Source organism: Schistocerca cancellata, chromosome 5, assembly GCF_023864275.1.
Source record: "Schistocerca cancellata isolate TAMUIC-IGC-003103 chromosome 5, iqSchCanc2.1, whole genome shotgun sequence".
NCBI lineage: Eukaryota > Metazoa > Arthropoda > Insecta > Orthoptera > Acrididae > Schistocerca > Schistocerca cancellata.
Genome location: NC_064630.1, coordinates 76,515,179 through 76,538,197, shown reverse-complemented (window position 1 = coordinate 76,538,197; position 23,019 = coordinate 76,515,179). Strand labels below are relative to the sequence as shown.

Sequence of the window (23,019 nt, the reverse complement as noted above, 5' to 3'; positions counted from 1 at the left end):
TTAAGGACACATATTTTTGTGTTATGTTAATATGCTGGTGTATGTTCTAACTAGCTTAAGAACATATTTAGTATTTTAAAAAAATTGCAGGGGCATGCTACTGAAATGCTCAAACAACTGATAATTCATTAAGTAACAACACTATATGAGCTAGTGAGCCGGCCGGAGTGGCCGAGCGGTTCTAGGCGCTACAGTCTGAAACTGCGCGACCGCTACGGTCGCAGGTTCGAATCCTGCTTCGGGTATAGATGTGTGTGATGCTTTTCTAAGTTCTAGGGGACTGATTACCTCAGCAGCTTAGTCCCATAGTGCTCAGAGCCATTTGAACCATTTTTTTGAACTAGTGATATTAATCTGTTGGTCGTCTCCCCCACACGTATCTTATTCATTTTCTCCCATTAATATTGCAAGTGGGGCTACCACTTTATCTTGATTTTTGCAGCTACCTGTTTTTTCCCTGTGTTCCACTGTTCTTGTCCAGGGCTTCTGATGTCAATCAAAACCATTGAAATACATGTATTTATTATAGTGATGTAATCAAAAAGACACTCAATCCCATGTATAGAAAGTGTTGAGATGTAGCTGTACACTTTAAACTTAAAATAAACTAATCCGTGTGTCATTGCACCCCCTGTGGCCTGACAGCAAACAGTGATTTGGTTGGCAATCTGACCCTCAACTGTTGTAACTGTCCTTGATATCCTGCGTGCTGGCATTGGACTGCTGTGGAGTAGACATCAGAGCTGGCCCTCACATGTTCTATCAGGGACAGATTTGGAGATCTTGCTGGCTACTGGTGTACTTAGACATCATGCAGACAGTTCATAGACACACGGGCCATGAGTGAACAAGCATTGTTCTATTGAAAAATTGCATAAAAACAGTGTTGCATGAGAGGTGACATACATGGACACAGGATGACAAAGATGTAAATTGTGCATCAGTATTCCCTCAGTCACTACCAGCCATAAACTAAAGTCATACCTGATGGCTCTCCATGCCTTGATGCCAAAAGTAGCACTGCTGTGCCTCTCCAAAACATTGGAAGAATTGGAACTCTCCCCAGATTGCTGCCATACTCACTGAGAATGGTCATCCGGAATAGTGCAGAATCATAATTTGTCACTGAACACAGTGTGATGCTATTCATTAGCAGTCCATGCTTCCTGATCACAGCATCACTCCAAATGCTTCTGTTTGTTTTGTGACATTAACGACAGCCTACATATGGGTCAGTAATTCCCTATTCCAATTGCAGCCAGTTTGCGACTAGTGTTATTGGTTGACACAGAATGATGGGAGTAAATTATTTGTTCTCGAGTGACAGGTGCAGATGTAAAGAAGTTACAGTGTGTTTGGTGTACAATATGACAATCATGCTCTTTAGCAGTCAGCCGTGGTTGATTAGAACCTTTATAATGAATGTTCTTGCCCTCGTATTTGAATGCAGTCTGACACTGGGCCACTGTCACGTCAGAATGCCCCCACAAACCTAGATTTTGTAAGATTCAGAAAGCCAGCCTAATTGAGACCACACTGAGACCCCTTTTTCAAACTCTGTCTGGTGCTGATAACGCCATTTCACATGAATTTGCTGCATCTCCATGTCCTTCGATCATCACTGAACATCTTGCGCCGTTCACTCCCCTCATAAGCCCTACCAGTCGTGACAATGACAGTAAAGGTGAATAAAATTACTGCATGCTGGAGGCCATTGTACCTATCACTGAGAACTGAACTCTGATCATATACATACCTACAGATGGTATGTGCGTATGTTACATTGACAGCCAACCATGTCTTCATGGTGCTCCATTTTTGTTTTGGGGGAGTGTATTTATGCCTTTTAGCATCTCAACTTCCTCTTCACAGCAAGTAATTATTACTTACTCTATTATTTCTATTCCACTTGGAAGTTTCCGTTGCTGTTTTTGCTTAGATTTTTGTGTAGCTTGTACATTAACACAATAACTTTTGTTTCAACAGGTTATAATGTAACTATATTAGCATATGGCCAGACTGGCTCTGGGAAAACATACTCAATGGGAACTTGTTATAATCCACATGTGCCAGAAAATGAAATGGGTGTCATACCAAGAGCAATTAAAGATATCTTTCAAGGAATGGAGAAACGAAATGACTGGCAGTTCCGAGTAACTGTCTCTTTTATGGAGGTGAGAGGTTTCCTTTATTTTAATTGCTTGCACGTTCCATACATCATAATTGCAGTTGCTTGCTATGATTAATCGCTTGCATCTTCCATACAGCATAATTGCAATTGCTTGCTATGACATGGAACAAGTCTGTTTTACAAATCTATTGGACTTTCCCAGTAAAACTCCCCCCCCCCCCCCCCCCCCCGACACACACACACACACACACACACACACACACACACACACACACACACACACGGTGCTGCATATTAATTGGCTGTTTGAATAATTGTAAACGACTTACTCAAAGAAAATATGAAATGAACATCTGTAACTTATTTTGTTGCATATTTTCCATTATCACCAACTTTTTTCCCTCTTACATCTTTTTACTTACATGAAAGATTTCATTTCCTTATTTTTGAGACCCATTACTGAATGTTTCGGATTTGGTGAAAAGCAGACATATTTAAAGACGTGTCTGTATATATATATGTGTGTGTGTGTGTGTGTGTGTGTGTGTGTGTGTGTGTGTGTGTGTGTGTGTGTGTGTGCGCGATTGTATAACTGTCCTTTTTTCCCCCTAAGGTAAGACTTTCCGCTCCCGGGATTGGAATGACTCCTTACCCCCTCCCTTGAAACCCACATCCTTTCATCTTTCCCTCTCCTTCCCTCTTTTCTGACGAAGCAACCGGGGGTTGCGAAAGCTCGAAATTTTGTGTGTGTGTTTGTGTGTTTTTTATTGTGCCTATCTACCAGCACTTTCCCGTTTGGTAAGTCATGGAATCTCTGTTTTTAATATATTTTTCCCATGTGGAATGTTTCTTTCTATTTTATTTATAACAATAAATATTTTTAATCATCTGTAGAGAACTGCTTTATTTTACTTGTCTTTTATAGAATTTTATGAAGCATTAACTTCGCTTTTCAGTTGAATCTCTTTCTTGGTTATGTTCTCAAAGTGACAAAATGCTTCCAGGCACTTTAAATAAGTTTTCATGCTATTTGTGGAGATAATGGTTCTCAGGGGTGTACTTCACAATAATATAGGCCATTTATGGTCTGATTATTTTCCCCAGAACTACTCATATTACTTCTGAACTGTGTGGATGAGAAGAATGCAATTCAACGTAGTCTTTAAGTTATGTAAATCGCACACAGTTCTGCTACCAATCCCATAAACATTGTAGGATTAGACTATAAATCTGTTCACCTGTCCCTGTAATCAGCAATAACAGAGTTATTACTCCTGGAAGTGTGGTAACATGACTCTAAGTACAATGTAAACATAACCTGTGTGGTTTGACAGCTGCCACTTTCAATTTACCCTCACCATGAAGTTTTGACTGATAGCGAACGAGCAGCTTTAATTGTGGCTGGTGCGTAGAAAATAATGGCTGACAGCACGATACATGCTTGCAACCGTATTGGACATGGAGGTATAACAACTCACTCTGAGAATACCACTGCACACGCATTTGTAACATTGCCTCAAAAGGCACACGAAAACCTGCAACTGCAGCAACAGTAATTTGAAAGAAAGATAGTTTAAGTAGAAGAAAAATTCTTGTAACTGATTGTGGGTCAACAAAGCTATGTTGAAAGTGCAATGCAGCTTATCTGTTGGTTGTTGGAGAGGCATGGCGGCATGTTGAGCTGATGGTGTGGCTGGTTATGTTGCAGCCGAAATTGTTACAGCAACTCTGTTAAACATATTTCCCTGCCAAAGTATGGTGAAGTCCCTTCTTGTTTGGGCTACAAAGTTATCAGCAGTGACGTTTAACAAGCCACTGGCTGAATAGATGTAATTGTTAGTGATTAGCCACAGGTTCAGCATGTGCACATTCATTACTCAGTATACACACTTAGATCCTGTTTTGGTACGTTGTACAGTGTTTGTGATAATTTCTAGCAGTGATATAACTGTTAGTCATGTTTGCATATGACTACCATTATCGCGATCTCACAGTCGGCATCACCATTCTTACTCCTGATCCACAATTGCAATTATGTTCACTGCAACAGTTACACCTTCACTCTGCTATTCATTAAGAAGACATGTATTACACAGTTTTATGTAACTTGGGCTCTCACAGTGCAATTAAATGTAAAAGCAGAGTATCCAATTGGTGACAATAATTAAAATGTCTACTTGCATAAGCACTGTAAGTACCAATTTAGAGACAAGCCATTTAGTAGACCTCAAACTGCGCGATCTTTCTGTTCATAATGTTCACTTCAACTTTAATTGCGCAATGTCATGGTAAACCCAGTCATTAGTTGTTACGTTCCACCATTCACTGTCTTGGCAAGTTTTTGCATCTCAGGTCAACAGTGCGCATCCCACAGTTCTGTCACCCACCCTCGCACCCCCTCCATGCCTGTGCCTGTATGATTTACTTAGCAGTTCATCTCTCAGTTAATACAGGGTATACATAAAGTCCGGGAACACTTTCTATTATTTATTGCACAAGAACCAAACATTGTACAGATATCATACATATGTCATTTTGAAGAGAAATCCTGGAAGGGTTTTTTCCTTGTATACTGCCGCAGTGTAGTTTGGTAACTTGCTGATAGTCAGTGCTAGTCGGAAACATAGCGAGTTCAGGTGTGGAGCGAACTTTGTGTGTGTTTGAGTTCGACAAAAACAAGTGTGCTACAGCTGTTCAACGGATGTTTAGAACCAAGTATGGTCAGAAGCCACCAACGAGGAAGGCCATTTACCACTGGCACAACAAATTCATTATGACAGGTTGCTTGTGCCCAGCAAAGAGAAGCAGGCGTCCCAGTGTGAGTGAAGTGAATGTAGAGCACGTACGAGAGACATTCATAAGTTAAAATCACCAAATATGCAGCAACCAGTCGCAAAATCGTGTTTTATTTATGCATTTTTGCAAATTGATTTCAACTGATTAACAGCGATCATTGGTGATTTCAACCAACATGTGCCCTGAGTAGTAATACTGTCATAAGCAGAGGTCAAACATAACTTTATTACTTCATTCATTACATTACACAGTAAGACTGTAGCATATACGACCTGTGGTGCTTTTTCTGCTTGCTTAACTTTTCTTTTGTTTCCATTCAAAATATGGAAATCCTAAATGGGGACAAGCAGAATGTATAATAATATAAAATTTGTGTAGTGGTGGCATTCAAGATGATGGATTTATGTTGTAGAGAGCAGCATTTGTGATGTCCAGCAACAGTTAATGAAAAACTCCAGTTAAGTTATGTTGAGCAGCATGTCAAAAATGTGATGCCTGCCAAGAATAATTAACTGCATTGTAGCAACAGTATAGTGAGACAGCAGTTTCTAGGCAGTCAGTCACAGTCATCTTAAAGTTCAAAAAGTGGAAATGAATTTTGGCATTTCTAGTGTGTGATATTTCCTCTTCAGAGCTCAACAATCACATTAGGAAATTATATACAGAAAATGATCTTCTTGATTTATACTTTAATGGAGTTACACCTGTAGCCTGTGTCTGGTGAAAGTTCACAAATCAGATGAGTACTAGCTTGTGTGTCTTGTTCTAGATGAAACCACTGACAGGCAAAATAGATAAGTATTGAATATTTTAGTAGTGGGACACCATAATCAGGGTGTATGCGACCTGGGACAACTGGGAGATCTGGGAAAAACCCGGGAACTTTTTCATCCAGGAGAAAACCAGGAAAAACCCTTGAATTTTTTAGAATTCCAAGAATTTTTTGTTGTTTTAGTTTTCAGTTAAATTTTTGTAATTTTGACTGGTAGGAAACAATACTCTAACAAAGGATATTACTGTATCCCACTACTGCAGAATAATATTTCAGCAATAAAACATTAATGAGAGAAAAAAGAAACGAAAATAAAGCTTAAGTCACAAAGGAAATGCGCCATGTACGACAAAAAAAACACAGTACTCGTACAAGCGTCTCCAACAGCAAAATGTGTCAAAGGCTTTAGGAACACTGTGCAATGCTTCATAACAACAAATTGCCTTCGATGAGCGTGACGTCACAACTGTTTACATGAGATTTGTTTGAGCAGTTGCGAGCGGACTCGTGCACATATACAGTTGAGTTGCGCATGTGTAGTACCTTCTCCTTTTTCTGGCTACAGAAGTGTGGCTGTTAGCTGTATATAAATTTTACTGGCGTGCACAAGCTTACAGATTCAATGGGGGCAAACTTGGACATATGCCCCGGGCGGCAAGAATTCATTTTCTTGAGGAAAAAGCCTTGTTTCACAAAGCACCTAGTATCCAGCGCATGTTGGCCTATCGATTATTCATACGATTTTGAAACTCATCCCTGTTGGTTTTTGAACATTTGTGAACATATTCTAAGTTTATTTCTGAATGGATCATAAGTTGATTTTGCCAGGGGAATCCCCATCGCGTCTAGAAATAAAATTTCCTGCAGACAGTCGGGGAGGGGGCTATATGAGCTGAGCAGAATAAAGCCGAACGAGTGAATGTCAATCGCTGTTTGTTTGTGATTGACTGGGTTTGGGAATGATCAGCATTGTTATAATTACCAGCGAAATCCGTAGATTCAGACTACCAGAGTGAAAATAAATTACTAACAGGAATAACAGGTAAGAAAGATTACGTATTATCTTCTTGGTGTTTCCAAGAAAATGAAATTTTGATAGAAAATTTTTTGCCAGACTGCCACACTAGTAATGGCCAGTTGTACAGACCCCGGTAGCAACCACCAAAGTTCTATTCTGGGAGTAATGCGGAAAATGTGTTGTACGAACACATAATAACGCCTAACTGGAGAATAAACGCAGGATAACTAAGCAGTTGATTGTGACAGGGTTAGTGAAATTAACCAGAGAATAAGTTTTGACACTGGCAGGAATAGTTGCAGAATTAGTGATGACAAGATTGTTTGTTAGAACGATGAAGGAGAAGAAAAGGGGACATTACACAAATTTATATAAAAAATTTGTACTACTACTTTTCGATCTCATGCTTGAGAAGCTGGAGCGTATGAATGAAATGTGAAACTATTTCCAAACACAAAGCTTTCTGCTTGTAGTAGGCCAAATAGGCATTTGATATTGGCACTTCCTGAATTATATTCTGTTGTGTTAAAAAAAGTGACCATTTGTGCTAAAAAAGTCTGCTTATTTGGTGTGTTACAATTGCTGCAATATTAGACAGGCCTATTTTGTTTTATCTAGCAGACATTGACACATGTAATCAGATTGAATAACCACACCAGTCTTGGGTACTGTTAGCATTAACAGCTTTTTCAGTATTAGAGAACAACATTTCGTTTTTTCATGTGGCAAAACGTTTGATGAAGTTTGAGCTAACAGATCCTTTTGCAGAAAGGAAAGGACACCATGTAAAGCTGTAGCAATGTTAGAGAGAAAAAAATGCTAGAACTTAAGGATTGAAGGAATGTGTACTGTCTTGTTTGTCACTTGTCTTTATTTCATGTATCCTATATTTAATTTTGTGTTACACAAAAAAAGCAAGTTATTAGCTAATAGGCAATAAAGAGTGCAAAACTTCTGAAGAGTTCTTGTTCTCGGGGTGACAAATAATCCATGCTGTAACTTACCAAACGAAAGTGTTGGTATGTTGATAGAGACAATAAAAACCACACAAACACACACACAAATTTCAAGCTTTCCCAACCCAAGGTTGCTTCATCAGGAAAGAGGGAAGGAGAGGGAAGACGAAAGGATGTGGGTTTTAAGGGAGAGGGTAAGGAATCATTCCAATCCCGGGAGCGGAAAGACTTACCTCAGGGGGGAAAAAGGACAGGTATACACTCGCGCACTCACACACACATATCCATCTGCACATACACAGACACAGGCAGACATATGTAAATGCAAAGAGGTTGGGCAGAGATGTCAATCGAGGTGGAAGTACAGAGGCAAAGATGTTGTTGAATGACAGGTGAGGTATGAACAGCGGCAACTTGAAATTAGCGGAGGTTGAGGCTTGGTGGGTAACAGGAAGAGAGAATATATTGAAGGGTAAGTTCCCATCTCCAGAGTTCTGATAGGTTGGTGTCAGTGGGAAGTATCCAGGTAACCCAGACGGTGTAACACTGTGCCAAGATGTGCTGGCCGTGCACCAAGGCATGTTTAGCCACAGGATGATCCTCATTACCAACAAACACTGTCTGCCTGTGTCCATTCATGTGAATGGACAGTTCGTTGTGGTCATTCCCACATAGAAGGCTTCACAGTGTAGGCAGGTCAGTTGGTAAATCACGTGGGTGCTTTCGCACATGTCTCTGCCTTTGATCGTGTACACCTTCCAGGTTACAGGACTGGAGTAGGTGGTGGTGGGAGGGTGCATGGGACATGTCTTAAACTGGGGGCAGTTACAAGGGTAGGAGCCTGAGGGTAGGGAAGGTGGTTTGGGGATTTCATAGGGATAAACCAAGAGGTTACGAAGATTAGGTGGATGGCGGAAAGACACTCTTGGTGAAGTGGGGAGGATTTCATGAAGGATGGATCTCATTTCAGGGCAGGATTTGAGGAAGTCGAATCCCTGCTGGAGAGCCACATTCAGAGTCTGATCCAGTCCCGGAAAATATCCTGTCACAAGTGGGACACTTTTGGGGTTCTTCTGTGGAAGATTCCGGGTTTGAGGGGATGAGGAAGTGGCTCTGGTTATTTGCTTCTGTACCAGGTCAGGAGGGTAGTTGCGGGATGCGAAAGCTGTTTTCAGGTTATTGGTTCAGGGATTCAGGACTGGAGCAGATTTGTTTGCCACGAAGACCTAAGCTGTAGGAAAGCGACAGTTTGATATGGAATGGGTGGCAGCTGTCAAAATGGAGGTACTGTTGCTTGTTGGTGGGTTTGATGTGGACGGACGTTTGAAGCTGGCCATTGGACAGATGGAGGTCAACGTCAAGGAAAGTGACATGGGATTTGGAGTAGGACCATGTGAATCTGATGGAACCAAAGGAGTAGAGGTTGGAGAGGAAATTCTGGAGTTCTTCTTTACTGTGAGTCCAGATCATGAAGATGTCATCAATAAATCTGTACCAAACTTCGGGTTGGTAGGCTTGGGTAACCAAGAAGGCTTCCTCTAAGCGACGCATCACCTACTATCCTACCTAAAACCTCTTTTCTCATTACCTTAGCCAGCTTCATCCTAACCCACAACCACACTGGACTCGCATTCGGGAGGACGACGGTTCAATCCCGTCTCCGGCCATTCTGATTTAGGTTTTCCGTGATTTCCCTAAATCGTTTCAGGCAAATGCCGGGATGGTTCCTTTGAAAGGGCACGGCCGATTTCCTTCCCAATCCTTCCCTAACCCGAGCTTGCGCTCCGTCTCTAATGACTTCGTTGTTGACGGGATGTTAAACACTAACCACCACCACCTAACCCACAACTTCTTCACTTTTGAAGGCCAGACATACCAACAATTAAAGGGAACAGCCATGGGTACCAGGATGGCCTCCTCGTATGCCAACCTATTTATGGGAGCTATCAAGTGTATTAAAATACATTCACATAATACGGAAGGCTAAAATATGTTATTAGTTTCAGATTTTATTTCAACCTTTCCGACAGTCTAGCATTAAGTGCCTTGCACAACAATGAAGTTATTTTTGCCGGTTTGCTAAAGAAATTTGGCTTTTCTTAATATTTTCCTCAGAGGCAGTCAATTTATGTGAAATGAAGTGTTTAATTCTACACTACTGGCTAGTTTCAACTGTTCGCTGCATTTCAAAGTTGCATCTTTTCATCTTCTAGCACATATGGCATTATGCCACAATAAAGTACCAAACATGAGATAATACAGCACTGGTTCTCCAAGAAAATTTACTTCTGAATCTAGACACATGAATGTGTACTGTAAGCCTAATTATGCATTTTAGTATGGGTCATGAAATTTCGATGCTCTTGGAGTATCCTCTGATGTCTTATTTCTTTTATGACATAATGTAAGATCTTTTAATGTTTTACATGTACAGGCATACAGGCTTCGTGCGCCATCGTAGATGCGCAAGCGCGGTGACACCTGTTACCTGGCGCTCTCTGGCAATTGCTGAAACGAACCTATTACTAACAGGTCGCAGGAAAATATTGCGAATGGTTGTTTGAAAAGTGTTACTTTCAAAGTAAATTTCCTTTTATGCAAGCTGAACTATGTGTGAGAATGTAAAATGAATTTCTTAAATCGCATAGTGTTTACCTCTCATTTAAAAATCAACTCTTTGAGGATGACCATTTAGAAAAATTTTGAGATCAGACATTGGTGTCGTTATTAAAAATTTTACTGTTACATTGGTGTGATGTAGCGTAAAGTGGAACATATGCAAAAAATATCAATATATATGTGACAGCTTAGCTTCTTTGCAAGTTATTAATCTTCGAGGCTAATATTATATGTGAAATATTTGCTTTTCTTTTAGCAACACTATGTATATTAATTTAAACCATTAACTTTTCCAGTTTGTGTATATGCACTACTTAACAGTGATATTGCTATCGGCTGACTACATCTCATGTCCTATGCTCTGAATATCTGCTGTCATCGGCTGGTGAGATCATGGGACACGAGGTCGTTGTCGTCATCGGGTGTTGTTGTTGTTGTTGGATTTTTTTTTTTTAACTGAGTTTGGTTTTCTAAAGGGCCGGGAAATTCTACGGCCGGTGTGTAAAACCGTAACCATTCAAAGGATTGATAAGTTTTACTGTTCCGAGGAAAAGTATACTGTCACGTAACACAGGAAAATTTATTTTCACCCAGGAGAAAATGTATTTTTAACTGGAAAATCCAGGAATTTTTTTTTTCTTGTCTGCGTATACACCCTGATAATGAAGAAAGTTAAACTTGTGCTTTTGTTAATTTGCGATGTAGATAAAACAGACTATTTTACCATGATACAGAAGTTTCAACAATGTGTGTTTTATGTTTAGCCTGATAGAGATAGTTTATAGCTAGTGTTACAGATCAAGCCTCTAACGTCTTGCCTTTTTTTCCAATTTCGAGTCTACATTCAATAACTTACACTTTGTCTGTCTCCTGTGTGCTATATGTTGAGTATGAGAGGCATTCATAAAGGAATATGAAATAATTTGTTTGTTTCGATAATAAATTATTTAAAAAAGCTCCTGGTATGATACAAGTGTACATACAAATTAAACGATTTCCTTAACCATTTCTCCTGTCATCAGTTGACAGGATATGAGGTCAGTAGCTGTGACATTTATCTGCAGTTTTCAGGCTGTAAACAGATGTTTAGATGCTTCAACAGATAATTGGGTAACTGTAGTAAGGCTAAAGATCTATCACCTAAACAAGAAGTGTACGATGAATGTTGTCCTAAATGGAAACTTGTTCCTGGGAACAACCATGATAAAACAAGTGGTCACGCACTTTGTGAAACAAGACAGTGGACAATTTTGCCAGATATGAAGGATGCACTCAGAATATTGGAAACAACTCATCCAAAAACCCTTATGTGGAAGACACTTTATTGAACAAGAATATTAGTAACCATTTCAAAACAAAATATGCAGTTTTTGTCTTTTATATATATAACTCTCTTTCCGGCCTATAAATATCCGCTGAATGTTCAAATGTGCAGTCTCATTTGAGAGAGAGAGAGAGAGAGAGAGAGAGAGAGAGAGCTGTTGAACAGCATTTATCCCTACAGTTTTCGGAATGAGTGACTGACCGAGCGAGGTGGCGCAGTGGTTAGACACTGGACTCGTATTCGGGAGGATGACGGTTCAATCCCGCATCCGGCCATCCTGATTTAGGTTTTCCGTGATTTCCCTAAATCGCTCCAGGCAAATGCCGGGATGGTTCCTTTCAAAGGGCACGGCCGACTTCCTTCCCCGTCCTTCCCTAATCCGATGAGACCGATGACCTCGCTGTCTGGTCTCCTTCCCCGAAACAACCAACCAACCAATGAGTGACTGAAATAGACCAGTTGGTCCACAATGTTTCACTAGATTATCCATTGCTTGAGTGGATTAATTTGGGACATGTGTGATTTAATTACTTATATAAGTTTTCCAAACAAAACTCTTGTGGTGTGGAATTGGCACATTTTTTGGTAAAAACACTGTACCATTTTAGCCGCCTCTTGCCTCATTTTTCCACCTAAAATTCATAGGTGTAGTTATCACATATTCACATATTCTTCTACGGAATAATTGTAAAGTAGATAAGTCTTAAGTTTGTATTTGAAGTTTATTTTGTTATCTATAAAAATTCTGTCCATCGTCGCTGTGTAACTGGCCGAAGATTGCTATAGCTGAATATCTCACTCCTTTCTGTGCCATGCTAAGAATGAGTAAAGCTGTGCTCACACGCAATATTTCTCATCGTTAATCATGATAGACTTGGTTCACTTTATGGTTGATGCAGACTTGGTTCACTTTGTGGTTGATGCAGACTTGGTTCACTTTATGGTTGATGCAGACTTGGTTCACTTTGTGGTTGATGCAGACTTGGTTCACTTTATGGTTGATGCAGACTTGGTTCACTTTATGGTTGATGCAGACTTGGTTCACTTTATGGTTGATGCAGACTTGGTTCACTTTATGGTTGATGCAGACTTGGTTCACTTTATGGTTGATGCAGACTTGGTTCACTTTATGGTTGATGCAGACTTGGTTCACTTTATGGTTGATGCAGACTTGGTTCACTTTATGGTTGATGCAGACTTGGTTCACTTTATGGTTGATGCAGACTTGGTTCACTTTATGGTTGATGCAGACTTGGTTCACTTTATGGTTGATGCAGACTTGGTTCACTTTATGGTTGATGCAGACTTGGTTCACTTTATGGTTGATGCAGACTTGGTTCACTTTATGGTTGATGCAGACTTTGAAACAGGCTGGTGCATCACCACGTAGGCTGTGCTCATCATAACTTGTGACTATTGCTCTCCAACAGAAATTGTCTTCTGTAGCTGGCTTACAAATCACTGTTTCTGAAAATGACATGCATAAAATTCCTGTGTTAGCTCTCTCCAAATACACATTTTATCCCTTGTTCGTATGCTAACTATGTTGTTCTGTCTAAAGTATACCCATGTTCAAAATGTTCAAACGTGTGTGAATTTCTAAGGGCCCAAACTGCTGAGGTTATTGGTCCTTAGACTTACACACTAATTAAAGTAACTTATGCTAAGAACAACACACACACACCCATGCCCGAGGGAGGACTCAAACCTCTGGCGGGAGGGGCTACGCAGTCAGTGACATGGCACCTTGAACTGCACGGCTGTACCCATGAACACACTATAAACCAGAAAGGAATGTTCTGTGTCTAGTCATTGTGGAGATCAGTTTATAAAAGTTCCAGCACAAATAATGGGATGAAAATTTACAATGATTCCTCACATAGGATAAAAATTGTTTCATCATATCTCTTTTTATTAAAAAACCCCCCCGAAGACCCTTCTTACTAGATCAGTTTCTATTCACTGGCCAAATTTTTAGAACATATGAAATAAAACTTGAAAGAAGATAGTGCGAAATATCCTACTGCAAGCTCTCCTGTAGATAAAGGCAAATAATCACGTATTTACTACTTTATTACTGTTTCATTTTCTGTATTGTGTGTGCGTGCATGCGTACGTGCGTGCGTGGGTGTGTATGTACATGCTCGCAGTTGCGTACAATTTTAAACAATATTTATAAAGGAATTTTGCTTCCCAAAACCTACAATGCTTTTTGGATGAATAAATTAATACTGAATCGCGATCAGACGGTGATGTAGAAAGTATTCTTCCAATTCATTCGGCCATGTTCCTTGGCATGTTCACAAAATCAGACTCCCTACTGAGGGAGAGTGCTCTTATATTTACACAACATCAAATATTACAGAACTTACTTCTGCTAAATTAATAAGCTAGTTCCAGAAAAATTTAGAAAACATGAATGTGAATAAAAAAATTTCAAGTATAGCAGGATGCAAACAACCTGTAACTTCATACCACCATCCACTACACTGAATTGTATGTGGCCATGTATTTTGCATTTGTCTCCTGAAGGCTTTAATTGATGATGTGTTATTAACTGGCATTTAATAATAACAAATCGTACCAAAAGCAGTGCATTTTCTAATATCTTCAAGGTTCCATTGCCTTGAAATGATGTACTTTCATAACAGCAAGTTATAACAGCCAAACATCAGGTATGAAAATTCTTTAACAGTCAGTGAGTCACTTATGTTCATATTATTAAACCAAATTTCACAAGTGACAACACATCTGAGAGATCCTTAGTGTGCTGGTATTTCGAAGTAGGATGGGACATAAATTACGTGAAACACACAGAATTTGGGCTTCAACTGAAAGTGAGTAAATCCGTGTGGTGTGTCGCAAGTTCTGTTTGTGACAAACACGATCTTCAATCTCGTTAACCAAGTTACTTCCCATGAAATAAGAATCTGACTTGTTTTGTTCAGTCTTTCATGCTACAGGAAGCAATGGAATGTGAAATTCCAAGCTGTGACATCACAAACCTCAATCTGCTTCTTGTTGATGTGTGTTTGTTTGTCCCATGTGTTCTTCCTTTTGTTATGTTTATGATAGATGCTGTTTTTGGTTAATTGTTGACAAGACACTTCACAAAGGGGTAAAAGAACTGAGAGACGGTTGTCAGTATTCTCAACTGTGAAAGAGCTTCTGGAGTGGGCACTATGTGTATTTACAACCCTTGTGTAATGGACGTTTTCTTCCTCAGTATTGAGTTAACCCAAAATACACTGACGGAGAAAAATGGCTAAATTGCAAAATAATTACTGTAGAGTAATGAAATTTCAGTAACACATTTGTCTGGTAGCATATTTAAGTGGTTATTAACACTGCACGGTTACAGGCTGGTGTATTTGCGAGGTAAACCATTGCAAATGTGAAATGCCGTATTATTTATAACTGGTGTAATTGCAAGAACGTTGAAAGCAAGCACACAAATGCGCATGCATTGTCTGTTGTAAGGTGTTGTATTTCAGTTTGTGGGCTGGTGTTCCATGCCTGTTGCACTTGGTCGGTCAAACCTGGGACGATTAATGCTGTTTGTCATCCGATGATGTCCCATATGTGTTCGATTGGAGACTCATCTGGTGATCGAGCAGGCCAAAGCAACATGTTGGTGCTCTGTAGAGCATGTTGAGTTGAAATATCAAGCAAAAAGTTGAATCACCATGGTGATGTACAAATTTGCTGTCAGTGCATGGTATAACCACTAGTATACACCTGCTGCTATACAAACCCATGTGCTGGACCAAAGGTGTAGGTCCAACATGTCTAGCAAGGAGACAGGTTGGTTGTAGGTCTTAACTGGCTTCCTCCTAACACACACATGGCTATCACTGGTATCAAGGCAGAACCAGCTTACATCAGAAAACAGACCTCCACTCCACCCTACATTGAGCTGTCACTTGACATCATCAAAGTCGCAAATGGAGGTGGTTTGAGGTTGGGAATGCTTGCTACAGGGTGTCTGGCTCGGAGTCGTCCTGGAAGTAAGAGATTTGTAACAGTACGTTGTATCGTTGTGGTGCCAGCTGCTACTCACATTGCTGCAGCAGGTGCAGTATGATGTGCCAGAGCCGTGATGGTCTTCCTTCTTGTTAGTGCACCATGGCCATCCGAAGCCTGGTCATCTTGTGACCGCACATTCTCATCACCACCACTGCCACCAGCCGTGCACAGTGGCTATGTTCCTGCCAAGTCTTACTGAAGTATCATAGAAGGAACGTCCAGCTTCTTGTAGCTGTATTACATTATCTTGTGCAAACTCGGTGCGGTGTTGATAATGTCATCTTTGTTGCCTTAAAGGCATTCCTGACTAACGTCAGCTCAACGCGCCTACCAGCTTATCTCCAAAATACCATATCTCTTAACACAAATGGTGCAGAGTTTATATGGTCTGTAACATGTGACTTGCATGCACCAAAAATGATGCATTTTTAGAGATCTTCAATGTTGTGCGTTCTTTCATAAATACAGGAACTGCTAAGTACATCAAATTAGCTTTGCAAATTTAATAAACATGGCATCTGCTCTGTTTCTTTCTATCAGTCAATCACAGCACAGGATACATGATATTAAGCTAACATCTCTGTTTTCATGTATGACAGATGAAAGAATTTAAATCATTTTGCATTAGTAGTATGTTTAATATCTTCTTATGGAATTTGATTAATTGATTTTGCCAGCTCGCAACCAATTTATCACCTATGAACTTAAGCTAGACTTCGGGCTATGCACCCCTCCAGGGGACCCACAGTTCTTCACGAGTTCAGTGTGTGGTGCACATAGGGCACTGAGCTATTGTGGTCCATTCTTCCTTCCTGGGCTGAATTTCCTTCCTTGTGCCACTCCCTCCCTGTCTTTGTTTTATTCCCCGTCCGCAGCTCGTGGTTGTGCGATAGCGTTCTCGCTTCCCACGCCCGGGTTCCCGGGTTCGATTCCCGGCGGGGTCAGGGATTTTCTCTGCCTCGTGATGACTGGGTGTTGTGTGATGTCGTTAGGTTAGTTAGGTTTAAGTAGTTCTAAGTTCTAGGGGACTGATGACCATAGATGTTAAGTCCCATAGTGCTCAGAGCCATTTTGTTCCTTCCCCTCTGCCCCTTTCTTCCTTGTGTGTTCTTACTTATGTTGACTTGGCTATCCAATTGCTTTCTTTTATCCGTTCTGGTTTTTGTTCCCCTTGCCCTTTCCTTGTCATCCATCCTTTTTGGTCCCCCTTTAGGGTTTGACCTCTGCTTCTGAATTTTCTATCTATAGTATGATCCATTTGGAGAACTACTCCCTGTCTAGCATCAATGGTGTGGATTCTTCTAACCCCTCCTTCCCCTCATCCTTCCCTGCAGTAGCTCCACTCCACTCCACCCCACCCTACCCCAACCCACTAGGTCATCAGCAGGTGTAGCAAGGTTATCTGGTGGAGCTGCTATGTACCCATCTGGCAGAGCTCCTGACAAGACAGGGATCGCACTTCTAATACCTGAGCTGTTGCCGCCTCATGTATACTTAGGGATTATACTTCTAATACCTGAGTTATTGCCTCCTCACGTATACTTAGGGGTGATTACATGTCATTATGGGGCGCTGGAACTCCTGGCAACAGCCTTCATGCCAGACAGCCCATGCTGTGGCTGGTGGCACCCTTGGGCAGAGCACCTGATCGGAGTGGATGGTATCAGAGCAGATGCGTTGCATATGAAACATATTAAACTCCAAAAAACTTGCCTTTTTTCTACAGCCAACTCTTATTTAATGCTGCTACTTATGACCTTGTGGCCATCCCTTTCCTAGAGGGCCAGGCTCACTAGCTTGGGGTGAAACACTTTCTCTGATATCTAAGACAAATGTGGTGAAAAGGAGTCACTAAGTAAGATGTAGTTGGGTTCGCTGTTGATCAAAACTTCTGCTGCCCAGTCTGGAGCCCTTCGTGCTTGTGACCATCTTGGTGAAATCCTAGGGTCCATTACCCCTCACCAGTTCATAATATAGTTGAGGGAGTAATTTTTTGCAGGTACCTCATCCTTCAAACTGATGAGGAACTCCAGCCAATCTGGAATGACTGGGCGTGAATTTTGTTCGGTGTGTTCAGAAAGGTTATAAGGAAAATGACACTGATACCAGTGCCTTCATTGTGCCATTTGAGGGACATACCATCCTGAAGAGGGTCCAGGTTATATGTTTTGTGTGATGTCAAGCCATATGTCTTGCCATCTATGAGGTGTTTTCAGTTCTAATGTTTCAAACAAATGTCTTCGTGCTGTATGGTGAACCGTCAGTGCAGTGAATGTGGACACTCGCTTGATGAGGGGAGCCCTGTGTTCCACCACCCGTATGTGTTAACTGTCACAGCCATCACTCTACACACTTGCCAATTTGCCCACTTTATAAGTAAAAGAAAATACATCAGTATAAGTCCTTTGATTGTTTATCCTATACTTAGATTCATCAGAAATATGATAGTCTTCGGCCTGTATTGATGACATCTAACTGTACCTCTTTCATGTCCTCCTCCCCCCCTCATTTCCCCTTACCCCAGTTCTGCCTCTATCTCCTCTCCCCCTCCCCTGTGGTTCCCTCTACCTCCCCTCTGGGTGCCGATCCCCCTCCTGGACTGGAGAAGTGTCCATTCTTCGAGGCCTGCAGGTGATGGGGCTTCCACCCAGGAACGCTGCCCTACCTCCCACCCCCTCCCATCTCCCACGCCGGGATCCTGATGCCACAGCTCTACTGCAGGACCCACAATCCGTGTGCCTGTGGTTACCCAAGCGTTTTCAGTTTTGGATGCTGCAGAAACCTTCTCTCCTTCTGTGACTTGCCGTCCTCAACCTATCAAGGAGGAGGAGGTGAAGAAGAAGAAGAAGAAGAAGAAGAAGAAGAAGAAGAAGAAACATCAGTTCCAGGACAAGACCACCCACATCTACCCGGTGCCCGCAAAGGTGCCATTTTCCCCTTTGCAACCTGAGTCTGGCCTTTTATGTGTGGATGTCATCCCGTCCTCTGTGGCGACAGATGGTGACCTGGAGGCATGATTGCCTCCAGCCCATTCACTTTCCATTTGAATCTCCATTCCATGCTTATTCAATGGAATTGTAATGGATGTTATTGTCACCTCCTGGAGTTGCAATTCCTTATTTCCTTTTATTTGGTAACTTGTCATTCTCCAGGAATCACATTTTACTGATGCTCACTCACTGATCCTATGTGGCTTGCATGCTTTCTGCCTGAACCAGATTGGTCCTTTGAGAGCTTCCGTTGGCATTTGCACATTGGTCCATATGGACATTGTTAGTACGTAGATCCCCCTTCATATTACATTGGACTATCTAAATAAAGTTTGTGTAATCAGACACACTCCCACCGTGTGGTGTTCTTCCCTGTGCTCCTCCTGATGCTAATCGTCGATCCTCTGCCATCTTCGTATTGATCATACCACAGTTTTTTTACTCCACAGTGAGGACCCTCTCACGGTGATCCTTATTTTGGTGGACTGCAACCCCCCCACCCCACCATTGTCGCCTTTTGGCTCTTCGCACCTAAATATTACTTGTCCCAAGCATTAATGACCGACCCTTGCATGCTCTTGTTTGTCCCTGGTGTTCTTTGTGAAAGTCGTGGAAGTGCTTTGCTGTCCCAGGCTTAAGTCCTTGAATTTCCCTCTGGAATTGGAGTCTGTTGGTTAGCATTGGTGTTGGCACTAGTTATGGAGGCTGTGGCATTGCCTTCACGTTGGCTGGGTCCCAAACCCATGACTGCCGTCCTTCTGCTCACTTTTCCACATGTTTTGTTGGTCTTTTGTGCAGCCCCCCCCCCCCCCCCCTTTTGCGATGTTGTCACCAATGTGTTTTTAGTGGTGGTATGATGTGGGGATTGATTGGGAAGGTTGGGTGGCAGTGTTGGTGCCGCAATGCACATAGTGTTTGTGGGGCGTCCCTGCTCTTGCCATTGTTCCTTTTACCTCTTCGCCCATTTTCCCTTTCCCTGGACTGGACTGCGTTGTCCCTTCCTTGGCTTCTGCCACCTTAGATCATGGGACCGATAATCTCGCTGTTTAGTCCTCGCACCCAGTCAACCAATCATTGGGCTTTGCAGCAGACCGAGGTGTCATCACAAACTGCATACACAAAATAACTTCTCAATGGTCTTTGCAAACTGCTGTGGCACAGTTGATGATAAACTACTTCTTGTTTAGTTAATAAAGCCAGTGATACAAAGCAATGAATATTTCTGTATTAACTATTATGAGATGCATAATCCAGTTAATTGTATAAAGACTGTAAATTGTGTATGAGAAGAGCCTTAAGAGGAGAAAGTGTTTGTTAAAATTTCTGCGAACAATACACTGAGGTGACAAGCCATGGGATACCATACATATCATCATGCCAGAACTCCTTTTGCATGATGTAGTGCAGTGGCATGGAATCAACAAGTCACTGGAAGTCCCCTGCAGAAATATTGAGCCATGCTGCCTCTCCAGTCAGCAGTAATTGTGAAAGTGTTGTCAGTGGAGGATTTTGTGCCCGAACCAACATCTCGATTATGTCCCATAAATGTTCTGTGGGATTAATGTCTGGCGATCTGGATGGCCAAATGATTTGCTCAAATTATCCAGAATGTTATTTTCTTATTTACATGTCTAATCCTGTAGGACCAAATTGAGAAGCAAATCTCAAAGGTAATGGAATGTGTCAATACATGAAATTACAACATACAAGTAATGACAGGTAAAATAAAAGGTTTGTGAACCCAAAAGAAAGTAGAGCTATATGTTTAGGTAAACGCAATCAACAATATAACATAATATTCAGTTTAATTTTTCAAGGAACTCCTCAACTGAATAGGAGTAGTGACCCCCACCTTTCTGCACAAGAGTTAAGAAAGTCCGATCAAAATGCAGGTTGGATACCTGCCGAGTATTAACCGATCGAAAACTGCTAATTCATGGGAATAAACTGAAATTGTTGACAAGAAAATGGGGGGAGGGGGAGAGACAGAGAGACCAATACAATATCAAAATACCCAGACTAGTGAACAGGGGTCGACAAGAGGTTCGCGAACTTAGACCCCTTTTTGACTGAACTGCCTGTTTCTGAGTCAAAAATATCCATTTAGAATCTGAAGAGTTACCACAAAATATAATACCATATGATGTATGCAAATGAAAATGAGCAAAGTAGACTAAATTTCGTGTTGTTCACTTACTTCAGATACCGTTCGAATAGTAAAAATGGTAGCATTAAATCTTTGAACAAGATCCTGAATGTGGGCTTTCCATGACAGTTCACTATCTATCTGAACACCTACAAATTTGAACTGAACTGTTCAGTGGACCAACTGTGAGCTACTCCCTGAATTCGGTAATGGTCCAACTTCTGGAGTAATATATTGTGATCAACACAATGAAATGCCTTGGTTAAATAAAACAAATGTGCCTAGAGTTTGAAACATTTTGTGTACTCCATCCAGTACCTCACAGAAAAAAAGAATATAGCATTTTCAGTTGTTAAATGACTTCTAAAGCTGAACTGTACATTTGATAGCAAATAATGTGATATAAAATGATAAATTATCCATACATACACAGCCTTTTCGATAACTTTAGCAAACACTGATTGTATAAAAATTGGTCTAAAATTGTCTAAATTATCCCTTTATCCCTTTTTATAAAGCGACTTTACTACTGAGTACTTTAATCATTCAGGAAAATGACCATTCTTAAAAGAAAAATTACAAATACGGCTAAATACAGGGCTAACATGTGCAGCACAGTACTTAAATATTCTGCCAGGCACTCCATAATATCCATGAGAGTCCCTAGTCTTCAGTGATTTAAGTGTTGACTCAGTCTCCCCCTTGTCAGTATCACATAGGAGTATTTCAGACATCAGTGTCGGAAAGGCATTTTCCAAGAGAGTTGTATAATTCTCTGTAGAAACTAATATTTTATTTAATTCGCCAGCAATGCTCAGTAAAGATTGTTAAATAATGTACATACATCTGATTTATCAGTAACAGAAATATTTTTACTACGAACTGATGTCATATCATTGACCTTTTGTTGTTGGCAAAGCACTTCTTTCACAACTGACCACATGGTTTTAATTTTATCCTGTGAATTAGCTATTCTGTTTGTGTACCACATACTGTTTGCCTTCCTAATAACATTTTTAAGCACCTTACAATACTGTTTGTAATGGGCTACTGTAGCTTGTGACTACTTCTAACATTTTGATAGAATTCTCACTTTGTTCTGCATGATATCCTTATCTCTGGTCCCGGCAGAGGTTCGAGTCCTCCCTCGGGCATGGGTGTGTGCGTTTGTCCTTAGGATAATTTAGGTTAAGCAGTGTGTAAGCTTAGGGACTGATGACCTTAGCTGTTAAGTCCCATAAGATTTCACACACATTTGAACATATCCTTATCTCACTAGTCAACCACCCAGGCTGCCTTTTACTGCTAGTACCTTGTTTAGAACATCCAAATGGAAAGCAACTCTCAAAGAGCATGAGAAATGAGTTAAGGAAAGCATTATATTTGTCAACTATGTTATAGGCACTATAAACATCATGCCACCCTTGTTCCTTAATGAGGTTTAAAAAAAACTCATTCTTGCTGTTGAATTAGCTTTCCTATGTAGTTTATAATTATGTGTGACATTTGTTTGAGTACAAAAAGCCTTCTAATGTTAAAATTTGTGCATCATGGTCTGCAAGGCCATTCACCCTTTTACTAAAAGAATGACCAGTTAGTAACAAAGAATGAATAAAAATATTGTCTATGACTGTGGTACTGTTCCCCTGCACCCTAGTTGGGGGGGGGGGGGAGGACAGTGTCTGCATCAGATCATATGAATTTATAAGATCTACCAATATCCTTTTTCTTGCACTGTCATATAAAAAATTAATATTGAAGTCACTACATATAACTTAAGTTTTGGTACTTTCTATAAAGTGAAGCAAGAACCCTCTCTAGATTGAGCAGAAATGCTCTGAAGTCAGAGTTAGGGGACCTATAAATGACAACAATTAGAAGTTTAGTTTCATTAAATTCAACTGCTTCTGTACAACATTCAAATATCTGTGTAGTGCAGTAGCATGATACGTCTATGAACTCAAATGGAATACTATTTTATACATACATGGCCATTCACCCACTCAGCAAGGAATTCCTTGAAAAACAGCCAACTAATCTGTAGCCTGGTAAAGGAAACCTCTGAATTGTGAAGTTATTTAAGTGGTGCTCCAATATAACACTAATTTCAGAGTCAACATCTATAAGCAGTTCACTAACTTTATCTCTAATACCTCTTATATTTTGATGAAATATGCTAGGTCCTTCTCTGATTGGGAACATGGCGTTTTTTGAAGATGGTTCCTTAGTTAGAGGGACTTC

The 23,019-nt window shown here is 40.7% G+C and overlaps 1 protein-coding gene across 1 annotated transcript in view; it reads left to right on the top strand.

Annotated features, from left to right (window-relative positions):
- Nucleotides 1–23,019, top strand: part of LOC126187646 (chromosome-associated kinesin KIF4A) — a 280,963-nt gene that overhangs the window by 88,238 nt on the left and 169,706 nt on the right. Inside the window, exon 3 of the mRNA XM_049928846.1 lies at nucleotides 1,987–2,174. Within this exon, the coding sequence (XP_049784803.1) occupies nucleotides 1,987–2,174 (188 nt within the window). The remainder of the gene's footprint in view (nucleotides 1–1,986; nucleotides 2,175–23,019) is intronic.